We start from the raw sequence: 17860 nt of genomic DNA on the forward strand, positions 1-17860 counted from the left end.
GGTTACTGCTGCAGGCCAGCTGGCTGATGACTGTGCTGGCAATGGAGTGGGCGAAGAAAGGGCAGATTTGGGAAATAATTTGAATGGAGAGTGGAACAATGAATCTCGGAGCCAGAAAGGACACAGATATAACCTAACTGGGCAAGGAGTCCCTGAACTACTTATCAGCTTGAACCTTTATGTGAGAAAAAAAAATAAGTTCTATTTTAACGACCCCATTATTTCACGAGTTTTCTGTTACTCACAGCTGAACATTCTCCTTCCTGACCCAGGACTCCATTCTGGACACTGATATCTGAAGAGGGGGCACTCATTTTAGAGGAACCATCTCCCTCCTAGGGCTGCTGGGAGTCTGACTCTACCTAGGAGTCAGAACCTCTCACACAGTAAATAGGTTTTCAGTAAATCCAGTATGAAAGGGGGAAACTATTAGTAGACAGGCTCGGTGAACATAAGCTATAATTCTATTCCCACAGGTGAGACCTCAACGGGATAGTGCAAGTTCACTAGATGGGAACGCAGGAGCAGCACTCTTGGGAGAGAGAACAGCAGGAGCAGAGATGAGAGCACAGAGAATGGAGGTGAGACCACCGTAGGGTATATGGAAAGCGTGAGGCAAAAAAGCTAGGGTTCGGACTTGTGATTGCATTAGCCAGTGTCTATTAACATGCCCAACCAATTCCTGATGGTGCACGGCCAGCCTGTTCTGCTGAGCTAAAGTTAGAAAACGCCAATCCTCCCCCAAAGCTCAATTTCTTATTTGACCATTCATTCAAAAACTGCCAAGTTCTGGAGAATGCTGATTATGACAATTAGGTTCATTCTTGGTTAGTAGCACCGCTTAAGCAAAGGCTCACAGGTGGGCAGGGGGACCCAATACTGCCAGAAGAGCCCGTTTTGCTTTCTTACATCCCACACTGGGGTGCAGTCAGTCTTTAGCGGTTCTGGGCATTCACAGATCTAGGCCAGTGGGAGTCACGGAGGGATAGAGAGAAGGCACATTGACCCACGAGAACTTTCTTCTAGTTTTATGCATTCTATAGCTTTGGTGTTCGTTCGCCCTACAGCTCAGACTACCTACGCACCACCCTCTCTCCGGGGTCCTTATTGGCTACTCACCTCTTCCTTCACACCACCTACAAAGCGCCCCTTTGGCTCTTCTCCTTTTTTGTCCCGCCTCCGTGTCCCTCCTGCTACGTTTTCTAGACTCAGCATTGGTTCATCCCATTCTAGCTGCCCTTTGGGGGCGTAACTGCCTTCACTCTGGCTCTCCCATTGGCTACCCACCATCTCTTCCTCGTTGCTACCTTCACCCTCATTTGGCTCTGGCCCTCGAGTCCCGCCTCCGAAACCGCCTCTCGGTCTCCTCCTAACCTCCTATTGGCTAGTTACGCTCTAGCACTGCCCTTTGGCACACTCATAAGACTCCCCATTGGCTCGCTACATCATTATCCCGCCTCTACATCACCCGTGCGTGGCTCCCCATTGGCTGTTAGATGTCGTTCGCTTCCGTCCCACCACCTACGCGACCCACAAGTCTACATTTCGGGCCCCTTCGTTTGCTCCCTGGTGTTCCCATTGCCCGTAGCCGTTCCGTTTTCCCCAAAGCCCACACATAGTTCCAGCTCACATTTGCTCATTTGCTGTCCTACTTCTCTTTTCATCCTGGGCCCTGCACCACCCCCATTCCGGCTTCCCCATTGATTTTCCCGATAGTTCCGCCTCCCACACCGCCCACTCTCTGGCATCCCCATTGGCTGCGTGCTTCTCCAGCACTCCATTCACCGTTACGTCACCCGTGCGTAGCTCCTCATTGGCTCTCTGGTCTACCTGTCTTCATCTCGCCGCCTACGCCCCCCGTGAGCCGTACTCCCCCCGCGCTGGCCATCCCATTGGCTGCCCGCCCCTTCAAGCCCTGCCCCCGCCGGGCCCCGCCGCCGGTGCCGTCGGTGCCGCCGCCGCCGCCGATATGGCGCGCACGGCCCCTGTGGAGCCCCCGCTGCGGCATCCCGCGCCCCCCTCGCCGGCCACGGGCGAGCCCCGCACCTCGGTTGAGGCAGCGGTGGCTCCGCGGAGGGTACTCTTCGCCGACGAGGCCCTGGGGCTGCCGCTGGCGCAGCTGCGCCGCTACCGGCCATGGGGCGGGCCCGGGGCGGGCAAGATGGCGGCGGCGGCCGGGCAAGATGGCGACGGCGGAGGGGCTGAGGAGGACGACGATGGCGAGGATGGGGATGAAGGGGAGGAGGAAGAGGAAGCTTGCTCCGAGCCCTCGCCGCTATGCCCCGTGCCCGCCGGAGGGGGGTTTTACCTGGTGCCCACATTTTCGCTGCCGCCCGCGCTGGGCCGTCTGGAGCGCTTGGGGCGCGTCATGGTGGAGCTGGAGGCACTGCTGCCGCCTCCTGGAGCGGTTCCCGGGGGTGCCGGGGTTTGGGTGCCAGGGGGGCGCCCGCCGGTACTGCGCGGGTTGGTTCGCGTGCTGAACCGCTCCTTCGAGAAGGCGGTGCACGTGCGGGCCTCACACGACGGCTGGGCTTCCTTCTGCGACCACCCAGCGCGCTACGTCCCGCGCAGCCCGCCGGGGGCAGGAGCGGGAGGACCAGGAACAGGAGATCCCATCCTGGATCCGGGCCTTGGCCTGGGCCCTGGCCAGGCGCCCGCCTCCTCGCCCGACGACGGCGGCCACACCGACCGCTTCGCCTTCCAGCTGCCCTTTGCTGAGGGCGCGGGCGATGGGGCGCGCCTGGACTTCGTGGTGCGCTATGAGACCCCCGAGGGCACTTTCTGGGCCAACAACCACGGCCGAAACTACACAGTCCTGCTCCGGATTGCACCCGCTCCCACACCCACTGATGCCGAAGGGCTGCCCCAGCAGCAGCAGCTGCCGCAGCTGGAGCCACAGCCTGAGTGCCAGGGTCCGGTGGAGGCTGAGGCCAGGCAGCTGAAGAGCTGCATGAAGCCGGTGAGGCGCAGGTAATGTGTGCCAGCGCCACCTCCGCCAACACTGGGCTGTGTCTAGGCTAGAGGACAAGCATCCCGACCCGGAACCCCTCAGGCCTGTGCTCCAGGACTGGGAGGAGGGCACATGCAGTCAGTTACATGTACTAGTTCTGTTTTAATGACTGGGGTTTCATTCATTCGTTTATTGAATTCCACTGTAAAGCCCCCAACAAGACAGACATTTTCCCTTCCCTCAAGGATCATACAGGCTCCTTTGGGAGACAGTTTGTAAAAATAATTGCAGGCAAATAGTGATAAGGTTAGTTTTTGAGGGGAAAGTACCATAGAGTAAGGTGATAGTATGGGAGGGCTTTTGAGGGGGTGAGTCCTGGATGATAAAATTGTGCACAGACATGGTGGGGTGTGGGGAGGAGAGTTTGTAGAAAAGGGGGACTTTTCTGAGGCGTTGCCATTTCAGTTGAGTCCTGAATGATGACGAGAAAAGTTATGCACACATGGGTGCTAGGGTGTTCTAGGAAGAGGGAACAGCAAGTGCAAAGGTCCTGAGCTGGGAATGAGCTTGGTGTGAATAATGGACAGTGTGCTGGAATGGAGAAAACTGCAGTGATATGGTAGCGCGGACCAAGGGCCTTGCCATTCAAGGGCAGAGAATCGGATCCCGCTTTGACAGAGCAGGGAAATAGGGTTCCAGAGGGAGAAACTGGTTGAGGAAGTGATGGTGCCTGGCTTTTGCAGTTTGGCCAAGTCTGACCTCGAAACCTGTGCACTCTCTCTTGTTATGCTCTAATCTAGTCTGAGGCCTGTGGAGGTGAGGGTCTGAGCCCGTACTCTCCAGGGAAGCAGTGGTTCTGGCAGGGCAGAACCTGTTGGGCCTGGATATGAAGCTTGGTTTTTGCCATATCGCCATGTAAGAGTCTCCTAGGTGTTTTCCATCAAGCTGTGAGTTATTCAAGTGTAGCAGCTAGGCCTGGTTCTTTTGGGGGCCATCTAAGTCTAGCCTGGGGCGAATAGATTTTCTGTGCATGTGTGGGAAATGTATACATTTCCCTGTTCCTGGGAGGAATGGGAATGGGAAAGTGCTTTTTGGACTTTGTATATGCTTGATGGTAATCCTCTGCCTGCAACAAAATGTTTGTGGTTCTCACCAGGCCTCAGGCTGTGAGTGCTTGAGGCTGGTGGGTAGAGGTGTCTGGGTTAAGTGAGCAAGCACACAAGCACCCACTCACTGACTTGGGAGCCCCATAATAACCTGAGACTTAGTCTAAAGGGGGAGGTAGTATGGCTTTCCTTACAGAGTTAAATTAAGCCTGTGGATCCTAAGAGAGGGCCTGGGTTCAAGCCCAGCCCTGCTGTCATTGGCTTGTGACCTTGGCCAACTCATTTAACTGCACTTTGCATCAATACCCTCATCTGTGAGACAGATAATTTCAGCCCAACTTCACAGCAGATGAGTAAAAAGCACTCCAAACGCAGCCTGGCCAGGTATTAGCATTCCTGTTCACGGAAGCACACAAGTTCCTTGGATTCCCCTTTCCAACTCCTCTGCCTGTCACCGGCTGTGTACCTTGTCTCAGTTTCTTCACCCGTGAACCTTGGTTTTCTCATCTAATAAAGGGGAATGACAGTTACTTTGTGTGGTGGAATTGGACATGGCAAACCTGAGCAAGGTAACTGAAGCATGGTTGTCACTGAACGGCAACAGTGACCAACGTTTACTGATCTCTGTGTTAAGGGTTTCAAATTGATCTGCTCCAAGGCCTGTGCATGCTGTGTGTTATAGATGCTCTGATCACGCCTATTTCATAGAGGTGGGAACAGGTAGCACAGAGAGGTGAGCTAACTTGCTCAAGTTCATTGAGGCTCAGGTAGTGAGTGACAGGACCAGGGTGTGGATGCCAAGGCCATTTTTTCCAGTACTGTTCTTGAAGACCTGACAGGATTCAGGGCAGATCCCGCCTTTTGCTCCTGATGCTCCCAGCATGTCGTGCTTTCCTGGTACCATTTTTTTTTCTTTATTAAGGTACACTGGCATAATGTATATTGATCCGAAGTGTAAGGCTCAGTGGATTTACACATATCTATGCTCATGTGTAGCCATCACCCAGATCAAATGGTTCCCGTGCCATAATCACCTTCATGTCTGTCACTTTTCCCAAGTTGTCATCCCAGCCGGTTTTCGTGGGAGCCCTTTCTGTAAGATGTGACAGTTTGGGTAATAAGGTTTGGTCATTTTAAAGAGTGTGAAAGGAAAGGAACAGGGCCAAGGTGGGTGGAGAGGGTGTTTTTCTTTTAAAATACATGGGTGGTTTTAAGGAGAAATTGAAGCAGCCCGTTCAGACAATTGTTTTGGTATCTGGCCCCGGGTCTGTGGTTCCTAACATGACTTGTGATATTATTTTAAGTGGGCAGATGGCTTTTTGATAGCTTCTTTATCTCCTGATCTCAGCTCTTGCAAAGGGGAGGTTGGTGCTCATTGCAAGATCAGCGATAAGATATTTCTTTGTAGGTCGGTAGCTTTCTTGGCGAGTACATTTCAGCTTATTATTGTTTTAAAACCTGTGTGCTGCTGGTGCCTTGGAGTGCTGTTGAAGAACAGCCACCTCTTGGGAAACAGTAGAGGAGGTCAGGGGCTGCCAGCTTGAATCTGGGGGGACCCATTGCAGAGGGCTCCTGATCCGGAAGTGTTGGCTGCAGGCCCACTGTGTGCTGGGTGCAGCCACATTAGGTGGGGGCATGTGAGAAGTTGGTAGCCATCTGAATACAGCTCAGAGACTGGAAGAGATGAATTCCTGGTATTGCTGAAACAGGCTTTTGATAATGCTTAGATTTTCAGGTGATCCACAGCAAGCATTTATTGAGAGCCTACTATGTGCTGGGCACAGTACTGGTCTCCAACAGGGAAAAAGAGGCAGACTAGAGCTAAGATGGCAAAGGGTTGTGGTAGAACTGGGTGGGAGGGGCAGGTACAGAGGCTTGTATGAGACCTTGCAGAGACTCTGCCCTTTGCTGGGCACTTACATGAGTGTTTTCAGGCAAAAGCTCATCTGACTTTTCCATTTCCCGTGAATAGGTTTTATCCATCTTTCCTGAGTGAGCAAATAGAGGTTCTCAGAGTCCAAAGTCCCAGGGCTGGTTTGGGGGAGGAGCCCTCCTGATTTGCCTTGGGTTAATACCTCAGGAGGTATCCTATTGTTCCTAAAAATAAAGCTCGAGGAAGCCTGGCTAGGACCTTCAAGCACCCCCGCCTGTCCCTCAGTCTGGCAGCCTCGACTGCTAGTCTCACTTGCTTAGGCAATCTTCTGTCTTCAAAGCTCTTGTCACTGTGGTCTTTCCGAGGTGCCTAGCGCCTTAGTGCTGCAGGGCCTCTGCCCATGCTGTTTCTGTTGCATGACCAAGAATGTGAGTTCTGTGCCTTGTGCAGTCTCTTTGTTTTGATCCTTCAGTTCTGAGACTGCTTCCTTGGGGATGTCTGCCCATCCATTCCAGCCTCCTTAGGGCTGGCTTTTCTCATAGCACTGGTTGTTAGAGGCCACCCTGTTAGAGAACATCACCCGGCAGAGCAGATGAACATCACCACAAATTCGGGATCATTTCCCACCCTGCCTGGAAGTGCTTGCCCAGTGGTGTTTTTTTTCCTGATCCACTCTTGTTGCTTCCTGATGATATTCATTCAAATGTTCTTTACCTTCAGACTTCCTGCTTTAAAAAACCAAATAGAGGCTATAAAAATGGTATAGCCCACACCTGGTATAGCCCCAAGCCTACAGACTGATTTCCCTCCCTTGTGTTACAGGGGAGGAGAGGGGCCTCCTCCAGGCCTGTCCCCCCGACCTGCTCCAGCACCTGACAATCAGTTACCCTTCCTCTCCTGACAACTTTTCACTGTCATCCTCACCCGATCCTCTCTTTGGCCGCTATATGTGCTAGCATCTCTACGTGCTAGCATCTCTACCATCTTAACAGTCTGTGCTTTGACCCCTCCTTCTGTGCCTACTGTTTGTGGCCCGCCCCTCATCATCCTCCATCTCATGATTGACCCCTCTAAAGCGTCACCTCCATTGGCTTCAACCCTCCAAGACTACATTGGTGGTTTTATGGTTTTCTTCTCAAAGGCTTGAGTACTCTGCTTAACTTTTTTGCCCAGCCTCGGGACCATGTTCTGCTGCTTTTCCTCTTAACCCACCGGCCCTTCTTTTCCTCCTCGCTCCTTCCTGCAGCCTCATATCCAAACTCGGTGTCTCCCCGGTTCAAGATCAACTGCATTGCTTCCCCTCCCGTCTTTTGAGCCACCTCATGCTCCTCTACCCCTCTCTGCTTGTCTTCCTTCCAGGCATCTGCCTGTAGCTTGACCAAGGACTTGGTTCTAGGGTCTTCTTTACTTTTCTGAAGTCACTGACCTCAGTCAGACTTTCCTGTTGGACCTTCAGGAGAGGATTGGATGACCCTCTCTGCCCTGCTAGACTGTAAGCTCCGTGAGGGCTAGGGACTTGGCCTACTTGTGTTCACTGCTGTGTTCCCACAGGGCCTGCCATGGTGACTGGCCGTATCAGGCGCTTAATAAATGTTTGTTGAAAGAATGAGTGTGAGTATTTTTTTTTTTTAATGTATTCCTCTGCACTAAATCGTAAACTTCCTAGTTGGGTTTGCTCACTGTTGTGTCTCCAGGGTATTGTCACTGAGCTGCTTGCGCAGTAAGACCATAGAGGTTTTTCTTCTCACCTATACCTGAATGGATGGGGACCCCACTTGCTACCCAGAGCTGGCAGGCTTAGGGGAAACCAGAACAATCAAAGTTGAAACGGGAGCCCTCTTAGTTGTCTGGAGAGAGGATTTTGTGTGAAAGTGATCCTCTTCTGTTCCTAGAAAACTGGCAGGGCTGTGTGGATAAGGATGTGGGCCGTAGGCCACACATTGCAAGTGGCAGAGCTGAGAACTGAACTAGTTGGGGTGGGGAGGTCCTGCTGTAGTGCCCTAGTTTTTATCTGCTATGCCAGGCTGCTGGGCAGTGTGGAGCAAGCTGTTTTCCTTTTTTGGAGCCTCAACTTCCCTCAGTGGGAATTTGGAGGAGATTACCATTAAGCACGATCCAAGCAATTTTCAAGTATTTTCTCAAACCCTCCCCTCCATGGTAGAATTAATTATTACTACTGTTCTACCCTTTTCACAGATGAGGAAATTGAGGCATAGAGAGGGTTTAGTAACTTGCTAAGGTCACACAGCTGGTAGGTGGCAGAGCTGGGATTACTCAAAAGTACATGTCATGGCTCTTGATTGAGATGTGAAATCAGTTTACTGGATTCCAACAAGCATTTTCCAAGAATGGGGCCATATAGGAAAGAGAGTGCATCATGACATGTCGCAAGGGCAAGTGTTGTGCCCAGAGCAGCTGCTCTGAGTCATGTATGTTGACACCAGCATGGGTGTGCTGGGTCTACCATGTGAAATGCACCCAACGGCTGAGGTCATGCTGTGACGGAAGGTTCAGGCACAGTAGACTGCTCTCTCTGCGCCTGCTGGCTGGTCTAGAAGCCCAGAGTTGCCGTAGACACTGGACACGGTGTATTCCAGGGGTGCGCAGAGCAGTGCCCTGCAGAACTTGGCTCTTATAGCCACCTTCAGACAGTCCTCAGAGAGCAGATGGCTGAGGGTAACTGGGATTCCAAGTACCCAGCAGCTTTCTGAAACCCCCTGAGCCCCAGAGAGTCAGCGTTGCCTTTGGGCTGACTGCACGGGAGCCAGGCTCTGCTGAGTTTCCCTTTGGGTTTTGGTGTGTGACCCACTTTGGGCTGGCCAAGTTCTTCGAAAACATAAGCATTGGGGTGTTCACCAAGAAGGGGAGGTGGGAGGCGTGGCAGTGGTGGCGATGGCAGGAACGTGGCTGCTCTGAAAGTGCTTTGCTCCTCACGGAGGTTGTCAGTCCTCTCTCTCTGTGCCGAGTCACCTTTTTCTGTCCCTGCTGGCCCAGGCTGGGGCCAGTTGGCACCTCTTTCTGAAAATCTCATGCCCTGGTTCCCCTGGGTGCTACCTGAGGTCAGTGGCCATGGAGCTTCCCGGTGGCAGGAGGAATGTTTCACACCCAGGAGGCTGGCATGTCGGCCAGCCTGGCCCCTTTTAAGTCATACCAGCTTGCCCCAGAGGGTGTGTGCCCGAAATACCCCCAGGTCTGTGTACTAGTGCCCACTGCCCTTGAGACCATGTGGCATTTGTGGGGCTGGTACCAAAAGAACAGGTTTCCTTCTCGAAAGTGTGCAAGCATACTGTGGTACAGTTTTGTTCTGAATCTCTCTCCCCATTTTTCTAAGAACCCCTCTTCTCTGTTATTGATCACAGTCAATATGCATTTGTGTTCCATTTCTCTCACCAGCTGCCTTTTTGTTCAAGTCATAGCTGTCCCGAGTGTTTACCGTAAAAGACACTTCAAGGATGTTTAGTTTTTTTTTTTCTTTTCTTTCTGAAGCCCTCGGTTTCAAACAGTCTTTAAAATGGAGCCCTGTTGGATGTTCTCAGTGTGGTGTGCGGTTAGTGGGTGTAGAGACACAGTTCCTTGAGCCTCAGTTTCCACACTTGTCAAAAGGGAATGGCGTTGCTCTCTGAGGGAAAGATAGGAAGGTTTTCAAATGATTGGTGAATTAATTTAAAGGGCCCACGGAGGGGCTAATAAATGCTGGTCCTCTGGCTTCCACCTCTGATTTGGGAGGTAGGAAGAGTGACCTTTGAGTGTCTCTGTTGACCTTGTTGATCTTGGGATTGGCTCAATTGCTTGTCCTGCTGTTTGGATGGTCCCCCTCCTTGGCTGCAGAAAAGACACTCTGGGGGCTGAGGAATTTATTTTGTATTTGTTTTCTTCTTCCCTTAACCGTGGAATTCTTTTCCTGCTACTTGACTTTGTTCTGAGTTTCCTGTCCCCCCACCTCCCTTCTTGTGTCCATCTAGGACTCTGGAGTGGCTTCTAGAAGCCTGGTTGTGGTTGGCTCTGGCCAGATGGTAGGGAAAGGCTTGCCTAGGCATGCTCCCAGCGGAGGACTGCCTTTCTGTCTTTGTTTCTTCTTGAAGAGGCTTGCTTCAGGAGATCCTTGGAAGGGACTTTCTTTGAAGAAAGACTGCAGCAGCAAAAGAAGTTCACACAAGTCACCTTGGGTCATAAATCTGAAGACCTGGATTTTAGACCCCTCTGAGGGCACTTGGTGCAGGACCAAGCTGGCTTACTCTGTATCCCCCTTTCTTTTCCATGATGTACAGGAATCAGTGGCTGGGCTCCCTGAGTCACTGTCGCCAGGCCCTGTAGTATTCAGATTTACACATCTTTGGTGGGAGAGGTGGACTCTTGTCCATGGAACAAGACAGATAGATGTCCCTTCCAGAGCTCCCAGGCTCTGGTTCCATGTGGGTGGTTCAAGTGTCCTCCCTGAGCATGCTAGAGAAAGCAGTTCTGTATCTGGTGGTCTTGTAGCCAGCGTTCCACAAAAATAGGGAAGCTGGGAATAGGTGTGTGGGCCAAAGGGAGGTATAGAGACAAGTCTGAGTGCAGGAGGGGAATGGTGGTGATCTCGGTGTGTCATTAATGCCTTCCTCTGTGTCCTCTTGGAGCGCACTGGAGAATGGGTTGGGGAAAGAGCCCTGACTTCCTTGTCCAAGAAGCTGAAGTTTGTTGGTTAGGAGCACAGACTTAGGAACTCAAAGACCCAGTTTCAGTCTTTACTACTTGACCTTGAGCTAGTTGCTTGACCTTGTCATCATTTGGAAGATAGAATAGCTGCCTACTTCAGAGTACCTATCTCACAGGGATGTCGTGAGGATTGAGTTAATATCTAGGGTCTACTTACAGTGGTGTCTAGCACCATAGTAAGTATTATATGCAGGTCAGCTCATGAAGGAAGTTATGTGTTTTTGAGAAGTTGCTACCACTTCCAAAAATGTCAACATCATCAGGTTACCTCTTAGGAAGCATAAGGTTTGAACAATTGCCTCAGCTGCTCTCAGGTCTCTGAACTTGTTTCAGTTAATGCTGTCCTCACTCGCCTTAATCTGTAAACATTTGCTGCTCATTTGTGAGGAAGAGAGCAGAAGTTTCTTGCTGCTGCCCATGACCCCACCCCTAACAGGTTCTGGCTAAAATACACTTGGCTTGTGCCACTCAAACCTTGGGGTCTGACTTGCCTGACGAAGGAAGGAGGAACAAACTCCATGAATGCCTACAGTTGGTTCAGCTTCTGCTCTCTGCCAGGCACTGGTGTCTGGTGTGGTGTTTTTATTTCTCTTATCTGATCTTGTGTGCATTGCCCAGTACCCTGTGCTCTGTTTTAAGGTGAGGAGGAGGAGGCTTAGGGAGGCTAACTGGCCTGCCAGGCTGGTTGAGGGATGAGCGGGAGGGTGGTTCTGTGACCCCGGGTTACTTCCTTTTTCTGCTCCCACCTTCCCTTTCTCCTGTCGCTCCCTCCTTCCTTTGTGGCTTCTTGTGTTCCATGGTCCTCACTTAAGTCTTTAGAAAAGATAGTTTTCTCCACAGCCAGGGATATGCCCCAAAGAAATGATCCAAGCTAAATGATCATTTAGCTTGCCCAGTGTTGTCTGCTGAAATCTGTCCTGTGAGAACACACAGGGGAATGACCGAGATGCTCGGTAGGAAAGGAATGGTCACACAGCTTACATGAGCCCATTGCTATGCGTGGTAAACAGCCATTTCAGATGTTTACAGTGTATAGTGCTTCTTCCTGGGAGTGGACAAAGGCAGCTGTGAAATTATGTCCACAGATCCATCTGTTCTCTCTTCTTTCCCACAGGCCTAATGAGGAAGAGCTGAAGATGAAAATGAGGAGCCCGGATGATAATACCACTATTGTGGGTAAGCAGCTGACTGCAGCGGGTAGGAGTTTGTGCTAATATTTACCATTTCTTTCTTCCTCTCCCTTTTCTTTCCATACAAATTAAGAGACACCCTCTGCCTTAGAGTGTCACAGAAGCATCAGAAGCCAAACTGTCAATTGACTTAAGTGAGAAGCAGATTTCCTTAATCAAGGCAGGCATACTTGTGCACTGCCCTGCCCCAGCACTGCCCTTCTCTCTCTCCAGCGGAGCGTCCTGATGTCCAGGAGTCAGTTGGTCCCCTGGTGGCCCCCACTCCTCTTCGTCCATGGCCCCAGATGACACTTCAGGTAAGTGGGCCCTAGCAAATCTGGATGGACAGCTTGCTGGGAGGCTGGGTGGTGCTGGTCATGGACTTGTTCTGCGTTCACCTGAGGTCAGAGAGAGGTCCCCAAATTAGAGCCTCATTGGGGGAGGAGTAGAAAACAGGTTTTCACCTGGGGCTTGAGAAATTCCATTCACTTGGGGCTTGGGAAATATTAGTACTGAGTGTTTGCTCTGTGCCTGGCACTTATGGATGCAGGGAATACTGTAGTGACCAAAATGTTGTCTTTGGAGGGCTTACATTTTAGTGGAGACATCATAAAACAAAATAATAGTTAAAATACATGGTATTTACAGTGGTGATAAGTATTCAGGAAAAAAATTAAGGGAAGAAAGACTTGGGGGGAGAAGAGGAGGAGGAGAGAAAGAGGAGGCGGGCTGTGACAAGGGTGTGTGAAGAGCAGTGCTGGGGAGCTGCAGGGGTGAGGTGGGAGAGGAGGTGGCAGAGACAGACTGCAGAGGGCTATGGGGAGGACTCTGGATGTCACCCTGAGTGACAGGAGTGACCAGATGGTTGAGAGCATAGCGGCACTTTTGTAGGATTTGGTGGGCTCCCTCTGACTGCTGTGAGGGGAACAGGCTGTGGCTGGGTGGGGCACAGTGAGCTGGAGGCGACTGTAGGGGTCCTGGTGAGCAGGGGCCGTTCTTCGAGCTGGCAGAGAGATTCTGAGGTGTGTGTGTGTGCTGACTTTTTAGAACAAACAATTTAAACATAAAAGTAAAGAGACCGGTTTAATGAAGCCACTTACACCTATCACCCAATTGGAACAAATTGCAACACATGTCCAGCTCCACTTTTTCTGTCTCCCCACCTCTTCCCCTTCACTCCCTAGTTTTTGGGATAAATCCAGACATTATCCCATTCTTTAATACTTTAGTTTGAACCTCAGAATTCTAAAAAACAAACAAAAACCCCAAATAGCAGCAACAACAAGCAAAAATCCCATCATCACACTGCAGAAAAGTGACACTAATTCTTTAGTATCATCAAATATTTGGCCACTGTTAAAATTTTCTTTGCTTGTAGTATTTTAGGGTCCAAACAAGGGTAATACTTTGCAATTGGTTAATGGGTCTTTTTGAGATTTTTGAAATTTTCCTCCTTTTCCTTGCAATTTGTTTGTTGAAGAAACCTTGTTTGCCCTGTAGAATTTCCTGCATTCTGAATCTGGCTTATTATATCCAGGTGGAAACATGTTTTTTACTCTATTTTATTAATTTATTCATTCTATTTAATTAATGTCATCTATAGTTAAATTCATGAAGCTATCAATTTTATTACATTTATTAATCTATTACTTTCAATTGAATACTTCTCTTATTCTTTATTTTTTGTTTGTTTGCTTTTTGGTCCTTCTTATTACCTAAAATTCTTGAAAGAAAAGCTTTCACTTCAACTGGTATAGAAAAATCTGTATAAATACTTAATTTTTCCTTTTAAACTTAACACAATTTCATTTAATCTGTTTAGTTTAACCTTCTACTTTATTTACCAGCTTTTAGAAGAAACGGATTTTTCCAAAGGTGACCAATTAAAGAATGTTTACTTTTGTCGTATCATTATGAACACATGAATTGGATGCGTTTCAATCCCGATGCCCTCATTTACTTACTTTGATGCATGCGCGCAATTCCCTGGCCAGTGGGAGCTTGTCTAGCTGGTCTCCGGAGCCTTTTGGGCACTGCCCAGCCATTCTCAGAGTGCCCCTCAAATACTGCTACGACAGTGTGTCCCAGACTCATCTTTTTTTTGAAGATTTATTTATTTATGCATACAGAACTGAGGTACAGGCTAGAGGTGTGGGCGGTGAGAGGATTCACCAGAGGTAGAGTGGGGAGCAGAACAGGCAGATGGAGTGAAATCCACTGCTGAGGGGAGCAGCGGGCGTGTCAGGAGGGGCCTGTCACGCCATGTGGGTCAGCTCCCCGAGATGGAACTCTTGCTGCAGTGGCTGCAGATCGCCTCCCAGTGTTGTGCATTAACCCACTGCACCACCAGGGAGGGCCCTGTCCCAGACTCCTCTTAAGAGTGGAAACAGCCGCTTCTTAAAGGAATCCTGGCTCTTTTTAGAGGAGAATGGTAGTTGGAGATCTCGAGCTGCATGCTAGGCTAGTCTCCAGGCTTTGTCAAAAGATGGAGCTGGGAAATACTTTTTTTAAAAAGAGGGAAGATGTGAATTCTATGGCTTTTCTGGATATGTTTTGAAGGTGAGCCAGCAATGTTTATTGATAATCCTTTACCAGGTCTTGGTGCCCACTGAATTCCTTGCTTTCTCATTAGCAGGAAGCCCACTTTTACACCATCTCATTTTGTATTTGTAATACAAATAACACCATCTTTGGAGTTTACAGAATTATGGAATGTTCTTTGGGGAGTTTTGGTACAAAGGGCTGTAGGGGTGGGGGTGGCTGTCACCACCTCTCAAAATCTCTACTTGTTCCACCCCTTCCTCCTTCATTCCTTTCCCTTTCCCTTCCCACCCCACCTTTCCCACCATGGCTCCAGGTGTCTGAAGTTACAGTGACTGGCAAAACCCCAGAGGAAGGAGATGGCCCTCGAAGCAGTCCACCGGTGGCTTTCACAGAGGTCCCCCAGGCACCAGTCATCAGGATCCCTGCTGCCTCCTCTCTCTGTGGCCTGGGAGGCGCCCCCAGGGACCAGGCCTCAGGGCCCGATGCAAGTGAGGGGCCAGCGGGGCCTCTTCTGGAACCCAGCCAGCACCAGGTGGAGACCACGTGGGAAGTGCTGAGCGAGAATGGAAGGGGCCGAAAGGACCCTATGGTGGGGGCCATTATGGATGAGCCCCCTGGGGGTCTGGAGGCCGTGAGTGGGTTGGAGGAGCTTCTTGGCGAGGACACCGTTGACCAGGAGCTGGAGCAGCTCTACCTGTCCCACCTGAGCCGCCTTCGGGCTGCTGTGGCTGCAGGTGGGGCGGGAGGTGGTGGGGAGGGCCCTGCAGATGGGGGATTGTCCCCCAGCCAGCCCCTGGGCATACTCACGGACCGCGACCTCATCTTGAAGTGGCCTGGCCCCGAGCGGGCCCTGAACAGCGCCCTGGCTGAGGAGATCACCCTGCACTATGCCCGCCTGGGGCGTGGTGTGGAGCTCATCAAGGACACAGAGGACCCTGATGAGGAGGGGGAGGGCGAAGAAGGGCTCTCCGTGATACCCTCCAGTCCTGAAGGGGACACCCCAAAGGAGTCGCCTCCAGAAATACTCTGTGGGGCCCATCCGGTGGTAGCCACTATGGGAGATGTGTGGCTCCCCTGGGCAGAGGGTTCGGGATGTGACAGCCCTGTGGATTTGGGGACAGAGGGTCAGTTTACTGTGGCTTCAGGAAAGGGGATGGACAAGGATACTGATTCTTTGCACATGACTAGGATGATAGCTGGGGTGACAGGGTCCCTGGGAGTGTCTGGGACAGAAGCCCAGATGGAGTTTACCAGTGAGTGGGCAGACAGTTTGGTTCCTATGTCTGGCCAGGAGTTAGCTGCTCCAGCCCCTCAGGGGCAAAATCTCACCCTCCTTGGCCCCTCAGGCACTGAAGTCTGCCCTTCCAGCCTGGCCAAGTCCCACACGAGCTCTCAGGAGGAAGAAGGTTCAGGCCCAAGCCTTGAGTCCCCCAAAAGGTCTCCCACCCCAGGAGCCCCAGCAGAATGTGTGTGTATATTACCTCCCCAGCTCCGGGGACCTTTGACCCAGACTCTGGGGGTCTTGGCTGGGTTGGTGGTGGTCCCTGTGGCTCTGAACAGTGGTATGTCCCTCCTGGTGCTTGCACTGTGCCTCTCCCTGGCCTGGTTCTCGTAGGGGCTGCTGGTGGGATCAGCAACAACAGGCTTTCCTCTCTCTCTGGGGCCCCGGGAGGGGAAGGCCTTGAACCACCGCCAGAGGGATCAGATGGGATATGTGACCTATACAGTGAAGAGACCGTGGTCCTTTGATTCTGAGAATGTTTCCACTGGAGAGAGCCTTCCTTCCTGTCCCTGTCCAAGTCCCCGAGCTCTTGTCTGCATAGGGCTCCCTGCAGTGACACCAGTGGAGAGGAGGAGGGACTGTTGGAAGGTGTGAATGAAAACTTTAGAATGGAACTGGGCATGTCCTCCCCCCCACCCCGAGCCTGTATTTATTTTTGTATAATTCTCTGGATGAGGGAGAGTGGTCGTGAGCTGGTCTTGGGGCACAATTACCCAGAGATATATTTATTAACAGCCAACCTGTGCAACCTGCTGGAGCTTTATTTTTAATTTAATTTATATAGAGTACCTATTATTATATGCCACAATAGAGCTCTATGAGAAACAAAGTGTCCTCCTGTGCAGTGTCTCCTGTTTGAGCATGAGTGGGCAGGGTGGGTAAATGGGCAGGGTGGTCACGTTGTTTTGTGGGAGGGCCGTTGGGAGTGAGGGGTTGGGATGTGGTCATGACTGCTGCTGCTGCTATTTCAAATGTTCTTGTTCCCTCACCTTGTCCTAAACCACATGGTCTGGGTTTTTTTTGGGGGGGGGGAGGAGGAAAGGTCTTTTTGGTCTTTCCCACATTCTGTCGGGGAGAAGGGAATGTGGCCACACAGGGTTTGGTGACACACATGCGGTTACAGTGGTGGATGTGGTCACTTTTGGATGTGGGAATAATGGTTGCACATCAGCCACAAGGTTTTGAGGTTAATGAAAAAAATGCCCATGACACTCAATAGGGAGACGGCCTGCTGCCAAGATGGGCGAGATCTGAGGAAGGACGGAGATCTTAATGTACTGAGAGAAATCAGGCCAGAGTTGCTGTCCATATACAACACATGTCTAACTCAAAACAGGAAACCCAGAGCCCAGACTGTTTGGAAAAGGATAGATACATTTACTGCATGTAAGTGTCGGCTCCACTTAGCAAATTAAAGTGCCACTGATTTGTCTACTTCCCCTTACAGCCAGACTTCTTGAAGGAAATGCTTATGTAAGCTTTCTTCAGTTCTCCAGCATGCCAAAGCTTTTCTGAAAAAGCTTTTTTTCCCCCATCAGATGTTTTGCCCAGCCACTTCAGCAGAAGAGCCAAAGTCACTCAAGATAGATTGTTACATCAATGGTCAAGTCTCAGACCTCACCTTACTTGATCTATTGGCCGCATCTGAAACAGTTGATAACTCAACCTCAATGGCTCTTCACTTGGTTTCTAGGACACTCTGCTCACCTAGTTTCCCTCCTTCCCCACTGGCCACTCTTCTAGAACTACCTGGCATATAATAGATGCTGAATAAATAACGACAAGCAAATGAGGGAGTGGGAGGGGCAGTATTGCCAGGCATGCCTCGAGAACTTAGCTGGCCATTTAGTGGTGACACGCTTAGTTCAGGTCTACAAATATTGTCTGGTCTCCTCTGTTCTGCTCTGGGGACACTGAGGAAGGAGCTCACAGTCTAGTGGGGAAGTCTGATACAGAAAATTTCCATGCTGTGTGGTTATGCAGTAACTGTGATGGTTCCTGTGGGCTCAGATGCTCGGCCCAGTTTGGAAGGCTTTCTGGAGGATATGGTGCCTGAACTGAGTTTTATAAAATGAGGAGTCAGCCAGGTAATAAAGGGGAAGAAAGGGCAGTCTAATGAGAAGGGATAGAATTGCAGACATGTGGAAGTAGCAAAGAGCTAGTGAAAACCAACCCAACACATCCATACTTCACATATCACTCAGTGATGATATTTTGACTTTGGCCAGAAAGGTTGGTGGT

At 50.7% G+C, this 17860-nt stretch overlaps 1 protein-coding gene across 1 annotated transcript; it reads left to right on the forward strand.

Annotated features, from left to right (window-relative positions):
• Positions 1-1951: 1951 nt before the first annotated feature.
• PPP1R3F (protein phosphatase 1, regulatory subunit 3F) lies at positions 1952-16600 on the forward strand. The gene is made up of 4 exons (XM_004690135.2): positions 1952-2970; positions 11739-11800; positions 12028-12110; positions 14651-16600. Exons 1-4 carry the CDS (start codon positions 1970-1972, stop codon positions 15950-15952), a joined length of 2448 nt encoding a protein of 815 aa, XP_004690192.1. The 5' UTR covers positions 1952-1969; the 3' UTR covers positions 15953-16600.
• The last annotated feature ends 1260 nt before the right edge of the window (positions 16601-17860 follow it).

The sequence above is a fragment of the Condylura cristata genome, unplaced genomic scaffold (genome assembly GCF_000260355.1).
Source record: "Condylura cristata isolate star-nosed mole 26May11 unplaced genomic scaffold, ConCri1.0 scaffold00027, whole genome shotgun sequence".
Lineage (NCBI taxonomy): Eukaryota > Metazoa > Chordata > Mammalia > Eulipotyphla > Talpidae > Condylura > Condylura cristata.